Raw genomic sequence first — 19,912 nt, forward strand, 5'->3', positions numbered from 1 at the left:
CCCTTCTTTCCAATCTATAAATATAGTACCGGCTCGCCATTCATATTATTTTTGCTTGACCGGTATCAAGTACTCCATTTTCACTGAATTCTGGGTCTGTGCGCTTACAACAGTTTCACCTAATGACAAGATTAACAGTATTCCATAGTTTTGACTATTTCAGCGGTTGCTGGATATGATTATTTTTTCTTCCAGCATTTATTTTTATTGTTTGGAGCAGTGGGAGGACTAGGAGTGGTTGAGTGAGAGGAGTGGATTTCAGCTCATTATCTATTTTATGTGATTCTGATTTTGAGCAACTTGTACAACTGCTAGTTGTCTCTGCAATGCCATCTAGTCCCTTATCATGTGTAATAACTATTGATCATTTCATTGGTTGTTTCTTTTTATACTTATTCTATTGGTTTCTGTTCCTGTTTATCTTACTTTGCTGCTCACTTTAACTTGCTCTAATGCTTTGCAGTTTTCACTTGGATCATGCTGCATCCCTTCCTTATTTCCTCGAAAAGGTTTATTCAGGGGTTCATGGTCTTCTTATTCTGGACATTTAGTACCTCCTTGCTGATTCATTTTGGCTTTTTTTTTTTTTGTTTTCAGACTACGTTTAAAGGGCGTGTTTTCATGACACATGCCACAAAGGCCATATACAAGTTGATTTTGTCAGATTATGTCAAAGTGAGCAAAGTCTCGGTTGATGATATGTTGTTTGATGAAAATGACATTAGTAACTCCATGAACAAAATTGAGGTTTGTTTTCAACAGTTTTCAACATCCCATGCTTGATCTAAGCAGTTGTATGATTACTGATTAGTCATTCAGAGTATAATAGGTTTTGGTTTGAAAACAGGTTTTACGTTGAACAAAATAATTTCACTCCATTAGACCTCTTGGAAGTTCTTCTGTCTAGTATAATTATAATAATACTGTGGATTTGTAGTTTTCTAGCCTTCTCTTTACAAGCTTTTTGGAAGAAAATCCCTTCTTCTGTTAAGAGATTTTTTCCCTTTGCAAAAATGGTGAATAAGGTGTAATTGCTTATGTGTTTATTTTGCCAAATTAAAGTTTGGAGGGATATAGAATATGGGAAAGATGTGGTGTTCTGGTTATTTTTCATAATATTTGCAGATTCCCTCATGTTTGCACATTAGATATGGCTGTCCGCAACAAAAGAATTTGTAATAAGGAATTGTGGAGGTTGCTTGGTCTGATAATATGATATATGATAGTAAATGCTGTGGAATTTATGGCCTATGAGTGGATTACCATATTGTTAGATTTTCTATTTTGGTAGTAAATTGTAGCATTGTTGTACTAGTGATATGACAGGCAGTGAGCTGTTGGCAAGGCAATTGTGATTAGATAACTTGATTGATTCACTAGATTAAGAATATCAGCATTCATGATTCAATTATGTTTTCAGTATGACTATTTAATAAACTAATATCTCAGTAATTATCACATTTCTTTATGTACTTTATTTCATTTAGGTTAAGCTCTTTTTTAGTGTTAACAATATTAAGGGCATTTGGGTCATTTTAACAGAAGAGGTGCTTATCAACATTTCTTTACCAAACACACCATCTGCGTATTTTCAGCTCCAGCACTTCTATCCAAACATGCATGACATAACTGCTTATTCGTAATTTCAGCTTCAACACTTTGGTGCTAAAGCTACTTAAAATTGGCTAAACCAAACGGGCTCTCTGTCTAAATTGAAACCAAAAAATTTAATTTACTCAAGTATTTCTTTTTTCCCGGTAAGAAATCAGTGTGCTAATTATTAGATTGTGGTGGCCTGGAGGATATGGGGTAATTGAGAGAAGGGATGGTGGGGTAATAGTAAATTTGGTGGTGTGGTGGGTGCAGAAACTCTAAAAAGAGTTTCCTTGGCCTACCGCCTACAATCTGAAAAATGAAAGCAACTCAATATGTTACTTCTTCACCTGGATAGTTGGATTGATTGTATTGTTTGATCTCTTTGAACTATAAGAGGTTGTGCTGCAGAAAATTTTATTCTATTGACTATTGGACAGTTTTGGTTGTTCTTTGTTTACTTTACTTGTCCTGAATGAGTGTTGGATGTAACTTACAATTAAATGATCTTTAGAGAAGCGATTGTGGTTGGCCATGCTTTTCAGTTAGCTAAAGGAAGCTTAGACTTTTGTATTTATTTGCTGCATCTTCTGGGTGCTTTGAAATGAATAAAATTAATCTTCTGGATATGAGAAACACTAACATTCTTTCTAGAAAACAAGTTGGGCATCTGCAATCTTATTCTTTCATGTCTCATTGGACATCTACAACCTTGGAGAAATACGTGGATGATTGTCAGAGCGTATACATGGTGATTCAACTGCATCGTTAACCTTGAATCTTGCTAAATAAAAGTCTTCTTTTCCATCCTCAAGAAAGAAAGAATTTGTACCTTTTTCAATGTTTTGGAGATGTAATTGACCAGTTCGTTGTTGAACTTATTCGAACTATTGGCTTAGGTGCCCCCCAAGCCTTTGGTCTAGTGGTAAAGAGTATTGCCATAGCCATAAATGAGTTAGGCGCACATCATGGGTTCGAACATTACCGCAGACAAAAGCCTGGTAGTTTAAGTAGAGAAGAGTAGAGTGGCGGGCCCGTTACCCACTGAGTTTTGAAGCGTGCCCCGTTGGCTTAGGTCCTGTGTATGTTAATGTAATTACAATGACCTTCTTAGTTGTTCTATAAAAGGAAAAACTAAAAAAGGGCGTTTCTGTCATAAACCATGCAGCTATTTATTGAACTGGTCTAGTATAACTCCTTACTCATTAGGCCTTATTACAGAAACTACTAAGTCATTAGTCTCTTTCAAAATTTCATGGTAACGTTGTGTCTGTCCTCCATCAATGACCCTGTGGAATGACAATATCTTCTGCATTTTGCCTCCTTTTGTTTTTTAGTAATAATCAAAGTTGATTTTCAGATATTGAGGTAGAAGTGAAGTTACTGTGGAAAAGATTCCTCTAACAAGATTACAGAACGAGGAAAATAGCAGACCTTACCTTTCTGTTTATTGCCAATGTACCAATGCCACGACCCACTAAATGCTGTTGCTCTTGGGCTGCTAAAAAGTAACGAACACCATTTGTAATTTTGAAATACATTTTTTTAAGGTGGATACATCAAGTTATCGCCAGTGAGTAGATTAGATTCTGTTTCTTCGTAAGCATTACACTAGGGGTTTGGGAGGCACAAAAAAAAAACTACTCCTGGAAATGGAATAACCTCTTCCTTAGCCCAATTAAAAAAGAAGTAGAAAGAAACCATTTGTAGGGTATTGCACCAAAATGCTTTCTCCCTGATGTTCGTCATTCAGTGTGTTACATGTTTTGAGTTTTGGTTAGCCAGTTTTATTTGTTTTATATTTTTGCAATTTTATTTTGTGGGGAACCATGTTTGGTGTAGGTTCACTTTTTTGAATACCACTTGTATTCTGGAATTTTCCCCACCAATCTTTTTTGGATCAGACTACATATTTCGTTAGGCTTATTATGACAAGTGAAAACTTGTTTTGTAGGTTATTGACTTCCATCAGACTCTGGAAGTAAATGGTATTCGCTTTTGGTGTTATACTGCAGGCCATGTCCTTGGTGCTGCCATGTTTATGGTTGACATTGCTGGCGTTCGAGTTCTCTATACAGGAGACTATTCCCGTGAAGAAGATAGGCATCTCCGTGCGGCTGAGATCCCACAATTTTCTCCAGATATCTGCATTATAGAATCAACTTATGGTGTTCAACTCCATATGCCACGTCAGATAAGAGAGAAGCTTTTCACTGATGTCATACATTCAACAGTGATGCAAGGGGGTCGGGTGTTGATTCCTGCTTTCGCCTTGGGACGTGCACAGGAACTTCTCCTTATCCTGGACGAATATTGGTCTAACCATCCTGAACTATCTAACTTCCCCATATATTATGCTTCTCCACTTGCAAGAAAGTGCATGGCTGTCTATCAGACTTACATCAATTCCATGAATGAAAGGATCCGTAATCAGTTTGCCAGCTCAAATCCCTTTAATTTCAAACATATATCTTCCCTGAACAGTATTGAAGACTTTATAGACAACAAGCCATGTGTGGTGATGGCAAGTCCAGGTAGTCTTCAAAGTGGTTTGTCAAGGCAATTGTTCGATAAATGGTGCTCTGACAAGAAAAATGCCTGCGTTATACCTGGGTATGTAGTGGAAGGGACCTTGGCAAAGACTATCATCAATGAACCGAAGGAAGTCACCCTCACAAATGGCTTGTCCGCTCCACTTAATATGCAGGTTCATTATATTTCATTCTCAGCTCATGCAGATTATGCTCAGACAAGTACTTTCTTGAAAGAACTTATGCCTCCCAATATAATTCTAGTCCACGGAGAGGCTAATGAGATGGGAAGGCTCAAGGCGAAACTTACCTCTCTCTTTGCTGATGGGAATACCAAAATAATCACTCCCAAGAACTGCCAGTCAGTTGAAATGCACTTCAACTCTGAGAAAATGGCGAAAACTATTGGAAAGCTGGCTGAAAAGACTCCTGAAGTGGGAGAAATTGTCAGTGGTTTACTTGTGAAGAAAGGTTTCACTTACCAGATCATGGCACCTGATGATCTCCATGTCTTTTCTCAGCTATCCACTGCAAATATCACACAGAGAATAACTATCCCATATTCAGGTGCTTTTGCTGTTATACAACACAGGCTTAAGCAGATCTATGAAAGTGTAGAGTCATCAACAGATGAGGAATCTGGTGTACCAACTTTGCGGGTGCATGAGCGAGTGACGGTGAAACAGGAATCTGAGAATCATCTCTCTGTTCATTGGACAGCGGATCCAATTAGTGACATGGTATCTGACTCTGTCATGGCATTGGTTCTGAATGCCAGCAGGGAGATGCCTAGAGTATTACTTGAGTCGGAAACTTCCATTAACGAGCAGGAAGATGCAAAGAAAGCTGAGAAAATAGTCCATGCACTCCTGCTTTCTCTGTTTGGTGACGTGAAATATGGGGATGATGGTAAGCTGGTAATCAATGTTGATGGGAATGTGGCTCATCTGGACAAACTAACTGGTGACGTTGAATGTGAAAATGAAAGTCTCAAGGAGAGAGTTAGGACTGCATACCGGCGAATTAGAAGTGCTGTGAAGCCAATACCGCTTTCTCCATCTTAGCCTGCTGTCTTTTTGTTTGAGAGTTTATGTAAGAAGTATATTGTAGTTTATTTTCAGCTTCATAGACAGGAAGAAAAATGTATTCTAAACCCTCAAGTCCCTTCAGTAATTCTATCCTTCTCTCATTTGTTTGATCTGAAAATTCTTCTGCTTCAACTTCTGGATGTTGGTGTTTGCATTTGGGTAATTTTGGTAGGGGCGACTCGTACGCAGCTTTACCATAAACCTGTGAAGTGATCGGGGCGACTCGTATGCAGCCTGACCACTCGTATGCAGCCTTACCATAAATCCTTGTGGTTCGATTTTTTTCGGACCTTGCGCATATCGGGAGCTGGAGTAGGCTGCCTTTTTTGTATGTACAAGTGGCATGCTTTACCATAAACCTGTGAAGTGATCGGGGCGACTCGTACGCAGCCTTACCATAAATCCTTGTGGTTCGATTTTTTTTGGACCATATCGGGAGCGTTAGTGGATCAGGCTGTCTTTTTTGTATGTACAAGTGGCATACAAGTCAGCTTGCAACACACCTCGATTACTTTTACTAGCTGTTACAAATATAATGTTCTCAAAACTAGAGGTCAAATTCATGAACTCATCAACGTATGTCTCCATGTTTAGCAATTTCTGCTAAGCTCTTACTACTAAAAGTAGGAAAATTGGTCGCGCTTCGCGTGGTGATAAAAATTTAATTATTTTCTTCAATCAATTTTATATTCTGTTTAGATTTATTTATGTTGTGGTCGTCTTAACACTTCATGCTTCTATGTAGTAAGTAATATATAAGTAGAATATAGAAAAATAATAAAAATAAAAAAGACATATATAGTGACCGTCAATAAAATTGTCCCATTTTCAATTTGCAACCATTGTTTGTCCAGGAAACCTTAAAGAGGCATTACAAACTTCCCTTGTTAGCATCGTTATCAGCACTTCAATAGTATCTCTAGTATGAAGACGATGAGCTCACAATACTCCTTCTAAAACTCTTTAATCTCAACCATATCACAAACTTTGAAACAATTTTGGAATTAGAACACATTATGCTCAAATGTGTAGGCAAATATCTTTTCCGACTTTTTAAAGAAATTTTTGGATAAGTAATTGTGCAAGATTCTTTTTTTTTTTTTTTTTCAAATGTGCATTTGATCATAGTTACACATTACAAGACCTCAGGGAAAGGCCAGAGAGAGTGATGTCTTATTTGGGATGGGAAAGCTTTTATTGTGATTCAAGCAAAGTTGCATAAAGTAGCTGATTCCAAAAATCTGGTACACCAGGGAGGCACCAATGGCTGCAGTCTTGGAACATCCCAGGCTTCCTCTTTGATTTTGCTTCTCTGAATATTGAAGGGTGCCCTTCTTTTCTATAGTCTGTCATCTTCGTAATGTTGAGATAAATAACTGGTGCTTTCATTTCTGATATTACTGATTCAAGAACTCTCATCATCCATGAATCTGTACCCAATTGAGCCTCGTTTGGTTTTGTCTCTCCATCACAGTTTCCTCCTTTGTTCCATTGACCACCTTTGAAATGAGAAGCTGAGCGTATCCCCTAAAAAACACCCTAGTTCTGCTGCTGTTGATAGTAGTATCAACACAATGTGCCCATGTCTTCAATGCCTTGGTATATGCATCTGCCACTTCCAATTTGTCGTACACATGATTCCCTTCTTGAAAGTATTTATTCAGTTTGTGAGTTTTCTGGTGAGTCCATCGATGACCAGTGTTGAAGATGATAATGTCAGCATCATGGTATTTAGTAAGAGAGCCATGGATTGTATCCAGCCGTAGAGTTTCACGGCGTGCTCCAGCTTTATCCGAGAACTTCCATTCTTGAACTAAGAATGGAGATTTTATGAAGTCAATTGAGCATTTGAAATCCTTAAATTTGAAGGGATAAAATCCTTGACTTGCAAACTCACGGAGTCCAGAAACTTCGTTCACTTTGTTCTTGTCATTGAGTGAGTTTCTCAAGGCACAAACCAGAGATTCCCACATGTGGTTGTTCAATGAATCTCCCACAAAAACCAGTCTTTTCCCCCTTAGTATCTTCAGCATTTTCAATCCATCAAACCTTGGGATGTCACGACCATGTGGCTTCCATCTAAGCATGAGATAATCTGTATCATGACGTCCATTCTTGAAACAGTTGAAAGCATTATCAACAAATGGACAAGAACCCAATTTATAAAGCGGTTGAAGATCATTGTCCTCTATCCATTCACCATCAAAAATATCACAAGACGAAGAAGTGTCCTCTTCAATAGCAGCATAAATCCAAGATTTTCTTGGGAAGTTTATGGGTGCTAAAACCGTACTGCTAGTTCTGTGAGAATGATTGAAAGAAGAAAATGAGTCGGAATGAAGACGAGAAGCAAGAATCTTAGTAGTGACGACAGAGAGAGAGGTGTTGGAGGTGGAGAAGAAAATGACGAAGATGAGGAGGGTGAGAGTGAAGAAGAAGAGAGTGAAATCATTCCAAAGCTTTACGAATAGGATCTTCCTCACTTTTGGAGGAAGAACACTGAGCTCCTGAAGCTGAAGTGGCACTTGCAAGTTGATAAAATTGGGAATATGCTACTTGACTTTCACATCCTCATCAAATACGAGCTTGAACGCTCAATTAGTGCCATTTATTTCATTTTTATCAATGGAATATTTACGAAGTCATGTTTGCCTTCATGGGTATTGCTCAGAAAATTTTGGTACATTTAAGAAACTAAAAAGCATTTACTCACATTATACATGATATTAGAGAATCAAAACAATTTAGCATCAAAGGGACTCTTGAACCGCCATTGAATTTATAAATGCAAAATTAACCTTCAAAGATTCTTAGAAGCACTACTTGTCAGACAAAATAGGGAGAGGGTTCTTATTTTCAGCAACAACACTTAAGTCACTAACAACAACATCCCGGTGTAGTCCCATAAAGTGTAATATGTGGAGGGAAGAGTGTACGCAGACCTTACCTCTTCTAGCTCGGATGTAGAGAGGTTGTTTCGGACAGACCCTCAGCTCAAGTAGACAGTCCAAAGCAGTCCCAATAAAGGAAGTAATAGCAGTACGGAAATAACAACCTAATAACAAGAGAAGGCAGCTAGTAATAGAACGGATCGAACAACAAAGCCCACAGATTCAACATAGCTGTTCATTATCTATTTTCAATAAATTAAATTACATCTCAATCAAATAATAGCAATCGAATAATCTCATCATTGTTCCATCAAACAAAAAGGACAAATATGACTCACATAACGGTTGTACAACACTACAACTTTCTCAGCTTCTTCGACAGTGATCATCGTCACAAACCCGAATCCACGACTCCTATCAGTCTCTCTATTGTAAATAGCCTACAAAAAAACAAAAGTCAGTTCCACAAATAATAAAACTCTAATTTTTCAATCTTTACCTTCAACACAGTTCATGTGACACTCTTGTAGAAACAAAATATACCATATAACTCCTAAATATTTCGGAAACTGCAGATTCATTTATGGCATATATTGTTACTTTTTGATACATTTAAGTGTTAACAATAAAGAATGAAAATAAATGGAGGAGTAATAATTAACATATTTATTTTTATACAATAAAATATATATATATATATATATATATATATAATTCTATGAATATAAAGACACCAATAAAAAGAACTGGACAAAGGTTTTATCACCTTATAAGCTCTTTATTCTAAGATTGACGCAATTGAAAGACAGTTCATTTTGAGGTCTTTAAATGTGGTAGTTTCATTGGCCTCTTGCGTCTGGTTCCAAGGTTGTTACTTCAACTATTCAATCCCTATCGCTTTGTAGTTATCAGAGCACCTTAGTAATTCTGTCACATAATAAGTGTCCTATTTTAACTTGTGTCCAGAATGTGAGTGATACAGCATGTATATCAACTCTTCGCTACAAAACATGAAAACAACGACTGCCTATTTCTTCAAGCAAACAACCAGCTTGCAGTGTGGTAACTTACATATTTTAAAGTTATTGATGCCTCCATAAGAAAGGGTACCTATATATTTCAAAGGAACGCACCTGTTTTGCAAGGCTCAAGCTTGTGACTCCTAATTTATCGTACTCAACCTTAAACTGGAATACTCCATAAACATCTGGAACCTCGAATGATGTATAATAGACACCCTGGAGGAATTGAAATTAGAAATATTAATCCAAGTGATGAAGCCATTCCTACGACAAGTCAATTCTGGAGCACTTAAGAGTACCTTCTGGTCGGTTGACATGGTTTTCCAAACGTAAGGGCTCACCATGTAAAACTGAACTTGAACATTATGTGCAACATAAGTTTCCCAACTTGTTCCAGACCATTCATAAATCTTAATAGAACATTCCATTGATCCAAATTTAAGTTTCAGTACACATCCAAAACCATCCCTATCATTTATCTTCTTGGCATTTGATTTTGATGATCGTGTTGGGTTCTTGGTTAGGAACATGAAAGGATGATGCAACAAATTGTTTGCCGCAATTATAAAGGTACCAAAGAAATGGTTGTTATGCATTTCTCCTTTGACGTCTCCAGCTCTAATGAAAATCAGTGCACATCTATATACAAAATCTATCACGGACTATAGTTTCTTGGGATGCTTCTATTAAATAGATTCTTCTGAAGATCTTCTATGCCCTTACTATCCTCTACATCCTTTTGGAAATAACCCCACTCCCACGAGCCCTGCTTAAGCTGAGAGGTGTTTCCTGGAAGTATGACATCAGATGGGAAAGTTATGAAATTCTCCAGCAGCTTTGCATACCCTGTAGTGCATTCCATAGCAAACATGTTTTTGGAAAGCAGCCTCCCAGAAGATGCAATAGTGTGAGAAAATCTCGTGAATTTCCCATTAGATATAAGTTGTGAGAAATCTTTCACCAATTCATTTGAATTGTGTTGTGTTGTGTTGAGAGAAGATGATTCCTTGTACTTCATGAACTATCTGAATACAGAGTTCTTCAGGAGAAGACAAAATAAGAGGCAAAGTATTCTACTTTTCAGCTTTAAAAAGTTGCCAACACTTGATCGACTTACATATTTCCTAATGACAGGTAAGTCTGGTGCAACAATAGGTATTCCAAATGACATAGCTCGTATTAGAATGGGCGGAAATTCTTGTTCATATTGGGGGGGAGAAGTAGAGGACAATGTCAGCCATCAGTATAATACCGTTAACATCACCCTTCATATCATAGTTTAAGAACTATCTACATCACTAATACAGCGTTCGAGAATTCTACCTGTCCAAAACCAGAACGAAGAGATCATCTTTGCCAAAACCATATGTTTTCCTTGTCTCCTACTATAGTTTCCAGTGTCGAGCCCACTATATAACATCTACAACAGGAGTAATGTGATGGTTGAGTACATGAAAAGCTTGATGAGCACTTGAAATAAAACACTAATAATTCTAAAAGCAAGGAATTCAGAACGAAAAATAGAGAAGAATGTTGTGCATACCGGCAAGATGTAATCCAGAAATACAATAAAATTAGCCCTACGAAAAGCATCTCTCCAATGAGAAATAAGATGTTCCCAGCTCATGCTTTCATAGAAAGGAAGGCGATTTGCTAGAGTATCTTGTTGAATTATCCATACAAGGGGGACAGAGTAAAAAGGCTCCTGCATAAGGCTGCATAAATAGAGAACCCAGAAACCATAATTTCTCAAACAAAATATAGAGGATGCAAAGGATTTTCTGAGTTCAAGGTCTAGATTCGTCTTTGTTACATGGTCTCCCTATATTGTAGACATACCCATGTCGAGAAGGATTAACATGGATATGGTACCTCTTATGTCTGTTTTATACATTGAATAAGAGAACGTAAAAACTCCTAGTGAAATAACTGCCCAAGCTAAGGAACTATACATGATATACTTCGGAACCAGATATGTTATAGCACTAAAGGGATTTTAAGCATCCCTTTGACACAGAGGCGAACCCAAGATTTAAAGTTTGTGGGTGCACCAGCATTGTCAAAGGCGCGCATAAGCTTCGAAGCAAGACTCAAAATGTGTTGAGTGCTCGCCTTGTTTAATGTACAGCTTCGGTTCTAATTTCTAATACATACTTTTCCTTGTCAATGAGGCTTTTTGAAGAGACGAATGCTAAACAATTGATATTTCACTTTACAAAAAAAATTAATTTTTTTATTCATATATTTGTCATTCATACTTATATTATTAGTCTTGGACTAGACATATATTTATATTTTTTTCTCCTTTTATGCCTTTTTTTATTAAATCTCACACGTTATTTGTACTTTGTGCTTAAACATAATAGATCTTGAAGCTTTTTTACGCTTATTGCTTTTGATAATATTGTGGTGCACCAATATTATCTTAAGACGTTAGAAAAACTTTCATGGCCGATTAAGGATATTATCATATTCAATTGGTCGTCAAAGACATGAACAATAATGCAAAAATAATTACATAGAATGGATATGAGTTCTAAGATATTTCTCATAATATGAAGTTTACTTTTAAAAATTAATAACAATCAGTTATGGTAGGTCAATGGTGAAGTGGAGTTCATCGGGTGCACTATTATTTATATTTCAATTTCTCAAGGTATATACATATATATACACACAATTTTTTTTGACGTTAACGGGTGCACACTGCACGTGCACCCCACCGATACATGTGGGTCCGCCTCTTCTTTGACATCCAACCAGTTTAGCACAATGCACACCACAAAACTTTGTAACCGAGGAGCTTCGGTACTGAAAACAATAAGCAAACACTTACAATAATCGGCTAATTGGCAAACAATGATGCTTCCACACGTGTGTCTGGTTTATATATTGAATACGAGAATGTAAGAACTCCTAGAGAAGTAACTGTAGAAGGAACTATACATGATATACTTCGGAACCAGATAGGTTATAGCACTAAAGGGATTTCAAACATACCTTTGACATCCAACCAGTTTAACACAATGTACACCAAAAAATTTTGTAACCAAGGAGCTTCGGTACTGAAAACAATAACCAAACATTTACAATAGTCGGCTAATCGGCAAACAATGAGGCTTCCACATGCCTAACTTCACCTCACACAAGCACGACAACTTTATCCACGACAACCAGTTTAACGCAATGCAACATGGATGTACAAAGATTTCCAGAATTGTTACCAGAAGGATGCAATAATTGCAGATATGTAGACTAATCACAAAACTGTAGTCCATGATATTCTCAGCGTCCAGAAACTGACAATGTATATCAATTTGTATGTGAACCGCGAGAATAAATTCGATCATTCTATGAATATAAAGACACCAATAAAAAGAACTGGACAAATGTTTTATCACCTTATAAGCTCTTTATTCCAAGATCGATGCAATTGAAAGACAAAGTTCAGTTTGAGGTCTTTAAATGTGGTAGTTTCATCGGCCTCTTGTGTCTGGTTTATACATTGAGTAATAGAATGTAAGAACTCGTAGAGAAATAACTGCCCAAGTAAGTATAGATGATCTTCTTCAGAACCAGATATGTTATAGCACTAAAGGGATATCAAACATACCTTTGACATCCAACCAGTTTAATACAATTAAACCCAAAAACTTTAACCGAGGAGCTTTGGTACTGAAAACAATAACCAAACACTTACAATAGTCTGACTAATCGGCAAATAATGAGGCTTCCACATGGCTAACTTCACTTCACACAACCACGACAACTTTATCCACGACAACCAGTTTAACACAATGTAACATGGATGTACAAAGATTTTCAGAATTGTTACCAGAAGGATACAATTATTGCAGATATATAAACCATTCAAAAAACGGTAGACCATGATATTCTCAGCTTCGAGAAACTGACAATAACAGATTGTAAAAATAATCTAGCGTTCAACATTCCACAACCAAATTGAACAGCGAAAAAGAGTATCTTTAGTCACTTGCAACTTTCGATCCATCCTACAGAGCTGATCTCGAATGTCCACTAATCTTGATGGAGCCAAAGAAATACAAAAAAAATTAAAAGTAGAACTAAATAATTCGAGAACCAACTCTACGCAAAGTTGTGTTGAAAGAGAGAAACATTTATAATAAGCAGAATATAAGTGAAAATGAAATAGTGTAAATTGGTGCTTATCTCAAACTCCTTTGGTTGTATATCATTTCGCTGAGCTTCTGTTACTTTATCTACACCATCATTCGTCAATTGTATACCTACTTATTCTAAAACAGAGCCAATGGTAGATGAGTGTAATAAATTAATGATTTGTATGATAAAATAATATTAGGGAGAGGAAGGAAGAAATACCTTGTGCTTGTTTTAACTTGTGGGGATATATTTTGGAATACTTCCCTGGAAACAATATTTTTAATGAATGCAGGGTCTTTCATATCGTCGTCAATATTTAGTATAGTTAATCCTCGTCTTGTTATTACTCGAGATACCGCTACATATAATTGGCCATGGGTGAATACTTGTTTTGGAAGATAGAATCCAACATGGTTAAGAGACTGTCCTTGACTTTTATTAATTGTCATGGCGAAACATGGTGCTAAAGGCAATTGTTGTCTCTTCAACTTGAATGGCCACTTAGAATCGTTAGGCGACATAATAATTTTTGGTATTGTTACTCTTGAGCCGATGTTTTACGCTAGCGGACCAATTACCAAGATGTGTAACAATCAATTTTGTTCTGTTGCAAAGGCCTTCACTTTGGTTTAGATTTTTGAGAAGCATAACTGGAATGCCTACTTTTAAGTGTATGTCATGATTAGGGATGTCGGGAAATCTTAGGCTGTTTACGAATTTTGTGGGTACAACAGATCTTCATCATTAGTGTTTACACTTGCTTTACACACAGTCTGAGTTAAAATATGTTTTTCCTTCACCTGGTATCATTTTCATAATTATATCATTCAACTCCTGCACCATTTTATTTTTGGGCGTTTGTATTGCTCTTTCTTTCAAATAAGTTGGGTCATTGTAATTCTGCAAGAGCGATGGGTAAACTGCCTCGACGATTGAGTCGATTGGATCGTTGGATGATGTGATGCATATATCAGGAGGCAATTTAATGAGCTCATTGTTGACATCGTCATAAAAAGATCCTTCTCCAATTTGTAACAACCATTTGTCGAAAGTGGTAATTTCAGCAACTTCACGGTCAGTTACTCTGCCACTACAAAATCACATATTTTGCTTCAACTCATACACGGTTAAAAATGGCCACAAGTATGAGGAGTTTAGCGAAGCATCTACAATATCAGCTCGTGTTCCCTTCAGAATTACTGGTAGTATTTGACGAAAATCACCACCAAATACTATTGTAAGACCTCTAAATGATTTGTCAGAATTGTTTTCATATTTCACTCGAAGGATATCTCTCAGGTCCTGCCTAAGGCTTCAAAACAAAATTTATTTGCCATTGGCGCTTCATCCCAGATGATCAAAGATTAGCAGTAGTTCAGCTAACTGACTTTCTTGTTTGATTTCACAAGTTGATTCCGCACTTATGTCCAAAGGAATATGAAATCATGAATGAGCTGTCCTACCATTTGGTAGTAACAAAGCTTCTATTCCGGAAGTAGCAGCTGGGAGAACTATTTTTGATTGTGATCTCAGCTTGAAAATTATTGTATTCCATAGAAATATCTTTCCAGTACCCCCATGTCCAGTTATAAAAAATAAATGGCCTTCTTCATTGGAAACTGATGCCATTATTGCTTCATACGCTAACTTTTGGTAATCATTTAATAGTGCAAACGATTTATCATGCATTTTCTTTAAATCTTCTTTGTTATATTCTAGTTCCTCATTAATTAGACGGTTTCTCCTATCACTCAGCAAAGCAGAATCTGGAAGTGGCATTTCATCTATATCTTTCAAACTTTTTCCCATCTTTACAAGTATGGTTTCAATCTCAAATAATGTATATGCTTCGAGTTGTTTTTGAGTTAGCTGTAAATCTTTCACTTGAAATCTATTTCGCTGTAATGACGTTATATCTTTTGATAAAATTTCATAGTTGGTCCTCCATAGTTTGGCTGAATCAGACACTTGACAGTGAATTAGAATCATCACAAATAGATTTCTAAGTTCATTTCCTGATGCCCAACATGCAGCTTCAGCCAAGCAGTCATTCCACTCTTGGTCATCCTCCAATAACCCTAATGCGTAGCATGCCTCCTTATAAGTTTTGTATGATACTCCATTTATCGTTCTTATGCTTTCAAAGGAAGTGCTTCCTTTGACAAAGTTAAGTAGCATTCTCATGTAAAACCGTTCTCCACTTGCACAGGATGTGCAAAGTAAATTTTACCAACTGCCTTGCCCCTTTTTCTTCTAGTCCATTTTTCTCATTTGCATCCCAGACCCAAAGCGTAGGAAATTTTGAATACGCCAGTTCTCGCACATCATCATGTTTTTTGTTCGCCATGAACCATTCTATGAATTTTGTTTTTACTGCATCAAGTCTGCTTAGTATGTTTTCAGGTCGTTCTTCCTCTTCAAATAGTATGGTGTTTTCTCCATCTAAATGGAATGGCAAACGCTCAACTACTGGCTCTCTATGATGTATGTCAAATTTGAAGATCCTCCAGCAAGATTCTGTAGCTGATATGTATTTTCAATCTAGATGTCTTTTGATATCATCATGTGCTTCAGCAGTATCAGTACATTCTATAGTGGCAGTTGCTCTATCAGATCCCTTATTGACATATTTAAATAGATACTTCACCAACCGTGAGTAATTGCATAGCTCTATATTTATGTGTGCATCAAATTTGATAATCAAATTCCTATTGTAAGGGACAACGAATCTGTTGTCTAACAGGATATTATTTTTCTTGACTTGATACCTATGTTCCTTCTCCTATAAATGGGAAATCCATCTGCATCAAAACTTGTTTAAATATTGAACTTCTTCGAAAAATACTTGCTGTACTTTCCTTGCTTCATACATGGGCATTGGGGATTGAGGTCTCCACAAGGTCTGTGCATCATGTAGTTGCTGAAAACATTATAACCATCTGGATCAACTTCCATATCAGGTATTTCAGCTATTATAATTGTGTCGATATGCTCTATGGAGGGACTTTTTAACGTGGGATATAGGAAGAGAAATATATGTGCATGAGGCAGTCCTCTTTTCTGAAACTCAATAGTATATAAACCTACATAATTAATGATATATATGTTGGTTACGATCCAGGATAAGTATTCATATTTTTTTCCATAATTTAACAGTTTGAATGAATAAGTGATGTCAGACATGAGTATGCATAAGTTAGAACTTACAGGCGATTATTTTTCCAAAAGGTTGTTGCTTCTTCAGATCTTGCATTAGTTGAAAAAGTTTAATCTGGAATACTCTACATATGACGTCCACTCGGTTATCATCATCATGTTGTCCAATTAAGTGTAGCATTTCATTTATTTATGGCCACTTCGGATTGTATGTGAAAGTGAGGAACAAATCTGGATAACCATCCCACCTATAAATTGCCATTGCGTATTGATAATTTTGTGCCCTATATCGAGGTCCCCCAGTGTACAATGAGGGCAAGATAATACTTTTTCCTATCATTGAACTATCTGAATCACCACGGCGAATGGCATCCATTAAGCCAGAGTAAAGATCAACTCTGAGTTTTTTTTAATCATTCCTGATATAGAGAAATCTTTCTTCCTCTATTGCCATGTAACCGTCAACAATGTATTATTGTAACAGTCTACCTGCCAGTAAGAGAGTTTGCCCCTCGTTTAGTCTTTGTTGTATCCTGAAGCAATAGAACTCTCTCATTGATAAATTTTGCCGCTTGTGAGTCTTGTTGTTCACCTCTGCCAAATTAATTCCAAGTCTGTATCCGTCTTCACCAAACGGGTGTATTAATGGATATGTCATAAACATGAAACTTGGGCGTAAATCTGTAATTATTTGAAGTCCATTTTTTCGATGCTCTACAATAATATCTCACTGGGATTTTGCATCTGTAAGACACCAACAGTTAATCCCACTACTTCAGAAGTGGTGGGTATGTTGTATTGCCGATCATCCCTTGTCCTATTAGATAGAAGTCGTAGGCAAAATACAAATTCGAGATGCTGTTTATATCTATCCCTAGCCATTTGAAATGTTTTTACCAAAATATTGTGCTCGTCCAGCATTTCGGATAAGGCCCGTGTTATGATTCGGACAGAATAAGCAAACCATAAGTAAAAGAAAACAAGAACAACATACAGATTTACATAGAAACCCTTGCAAAAAAAATTACGGGCAGAGGCAGAGGAGGTTTCACTATAATGGAAAGAGAGTACAATGTGGAGAAGGCTGAATTTTCTAGATAATAAAATACCCCACTAAATCACACTTATATATTACGTGCGTACAAATAGGTCCTAGGCCCACATAAAGGTCCATCAACAAAATTTGGGTCACAACTATAACAATCTCCACCTTGACATGAATTCTAATTCAGAACTCAAATCCATTTCAAAAGATAAACTCTCCACCTTTTCCACAAAAGCTCCTAAGGGCACATCTTAACAACTAACACTAACCAAGTCCAAGAAATGCTCAAACTTGGCACTTGGTAGTGTCTTGGTCATCATATCAGCGGAATAATCATGAGTACTAATCTTGCTCACCACAATATCACCACGAGCAATAATTTCACGCATAAAATGATACCGAACATAGATGTGCTTTGTCCTCTCATGAAACATCTGATCTTTCGTAAGGAAGACAGCACTCTGACTATCGCAAAAGACCGTAGTAATCTGTAAGTCTTTGCTAAGTTCACCAAATAGACCCTTTAACCAAATAGCTTCCCTGAAAGCCTCTGTAATAGCCATGTACTCTGCCTCAATAGTTGACAAAGTAACCGTAGTCTGTAAGGTAGATTTCCAACTAATAGTACGACCACCAATGGTGAAAACATAGCCTGTAAGGGACCTCCTTTTATCATGATCTCCTGTAAAATCAGAATCAACATACCCGATTAATCCATCTCTATTTCTCCCAAACTACAAACAAACATCAGCAGATCCACGCAAGTATCTAAAAATCCACTGAACTGCTTTCCAATGTTCTTTGCCAGGATTTGCCATGTATCTGCTAACTATACTGACGACATAAGATAAATCTGGTCGGAAACACACCATCGCATACATAAGAGACCCAACGGCACTAGAGTATGGAACTTGAGACATATAGTCACGCTCATCATCTATTTTTGGAGATAAAGTGGCCGAGAGTTTGAAGTGAGCTGCCAATGGAGTACTTACAGGTTTGGCATTTTGCATATTGAACCTATGAAGCACTTTCTCAATATGCCTTTTCTAACTCAAATATAACTTACACTTTTCTCTATCCCGCATAATTTCCATGCCAAGGATCTTCTTTGCTGCTCCTAGATCCTTCATCTCAAATTCCTTACTGATCTGGGCTTTGACTTTTATTATCTCTCTCATATCCTTTACTGCAATCAATATATCATTAACATACAAGAGAAGATACACGAATGAACCATTACTTACCTCCTTGAAGTAGACACAACTATCATAGCTGCTCCTTTGAAACATATGAGAGGTCATAAAAAAATCAAACCTCTTATACCACTGCTTGGGCGACTGCTTTAAGCTATAAAGAGACTTTTTCAACAAGCATACATAGTCCTCCTTTCCTGAGACTACAAAACCCTATGGTTGCTGCATATAGATGTCCTCTTCAAGTTCTCCATGTAAGAATGTAGTTTTGACATCCAACTGCTCAAACTCAAGATTATGCATGGCCACAATACCAAGCAAGGCTCAAATCGAACTATGCTTTACAACTGGATAAAACACATCTGTGAAGTTGTCACGACCCAAATTAGGTCCTAGCCGTGACGGACATCCCGAATCATGAAGGCCTAAATATCCTACTCTATCTGGTAGTCATGCACAACATTCATATAATAAGAGAATATGTGGAAATACAATCTGATACATGGTCATTAACTCTGAGTTTCAAGACATGAGAATGAAAGTTACAATTCAAAACATCTGAATAACATCTAACTCAGTCTGTGAAATCTCTGCTACATCTCAAAACTATTCTGAAAACTGGGACAAGGCCCCCAGTAGACCAAAACAATTGAATAACATAATCTGAAATAATAGGCCTTCTAGAATAAAGAAGGCTTTCCACTGAACGGATCACTTCTCTCTGGAATACTCTATTGATTAGCCGGACCCTTGGATTGAGCCTCCAAACCTGGGAGGTAGGGGGTCAATACAAATGTAATGGTACGCAGAGCAGATCCAAAATAATAATTTATATTCAACATATATGAGAGCAATTTAAAACAGTTCATAAACATATCATATAGTAAGAAATCTCATAGGCATTTTTGAAAGACTCTGTAAAATCATCTGAACTCTGTGACACTCTTTATTTTACTTCTGCGCTAGGTGGTATACCCTACAACTCTGAAATTCCACGAGCTATATGGAATCCTTCATTGACTAGGCGGAGAAGCCTCCAACCCAAGTGTGCCTCAAGGGTTGGAGTCTCTGACTCTGCTACGCCACACGGCCGTCGCCAGCGTAAAAATAATCTATTCGGATTGGCAAATCACGGTTTTAGGCTAAGAGTTAGTTGAACTCTAGCCCTCTTTAGGCAACCACCTAACTCTCTTTATGCCCATTTTTAACTTTTTAAGACATGCATTCTCTGAAAATATTCTCTGGAA

The 19,912-nt window shown here is 37.0% G+C and overlaps 3 protein-coding genes across 7 annotated transcripts in view; 1 reads left to right on the forward strand and 2 right to left on the reverse strand.

Moving 5' to 3' along the window:
* The window catches only part of LOC107859345 (cleavage and polyadenylation specificity factor subunit 3-I), an 18,960-nt gene extending 13,616 nt beyond the window's left edge, over window positions 1–5,344 (forward strand). For 4 of the 5 annotated variants that reach the window (XM_047406915.1, XM_016704322.2, XM_047406916.1 and 1 more), the window contains 3 exons: window positions 464–509; window positions 598–747; window positions 3,548–5,344. In XM_047406915.1, the coding sequence (XP_047262871.1) occupies window positions 464–509; window positions 598–747; window positions 3,548–5,188 (1,837 nt within the window). In that variant the 3' untranslated portion in view covers window positions 5,189–5,344. Of the gene's footprint in view, window positions 1–463; window positions 510–597; window positions 748–871; window positions 2,345–3,547 lie in introns of those variants that run through there. The other variant, XM_047406918.1, reaches the window with a different exon arrangement.
* Window positions 5,345–5,432: 88 nt separating this feature from the next.
* Window positions 5,433–7,986, reverse strand: LOC107858155 (protein trichome birefringence-like 4). Its single transcript, XM_016702866.2, is given in 3 exon segments — window positions 5,433–6,730; window positions 6,733–7,725; window positions 7,981–7,986. Coding segments are annotated over 3 exon segments (1,323 nt in total). The 3' UTR covers window positions 5,433–6,406.
* On the reverse strand, window positions 7,379–13,402 carry LOC107861208. The gene is made up of 6 exons (XM_016706570.2): window positions 10,669–13,402; window positions 9,425–10,545; window positions 9,237–9,341; window positions 8,442–8,543; window positions 8,160–8,267; window positions 7,379–7,513 (listed from the first exon to the last, which is right to left on the reverse strand). The coding sequence occupies exons 2-5, from the start codon at window positions 9,719–9,721 to the stop codon at window positions 8,202–8,204; spliced, it is 570 nt and encodes a 189-aa protein (XP_016562056.1). The 5' UTR covers window positions 9,722–10,545; window positions 10,669–13,402; the 3' UTR covers window positions 7,379–7,513; window positions 8,160–8,201.
* Window positions 13,403–19,912: the final 6,510 nt, after the last annotated feature.

Source organism: Capsicum annuum, chromosome 2 (assembly GCF_002878395.1).
Source record: "Capsicum annuum cultivar UCD-10X-F1 chromosome 2, UCD10Xv1.1, whole genome shotgun sequence".
NCBI classification, from domain to species: Eukaryota; Viridiplantae; Streptophyta; class Magnoliopsida; order Solanales; family Solanaceae; genus Capsicum; species Capsicum annuum.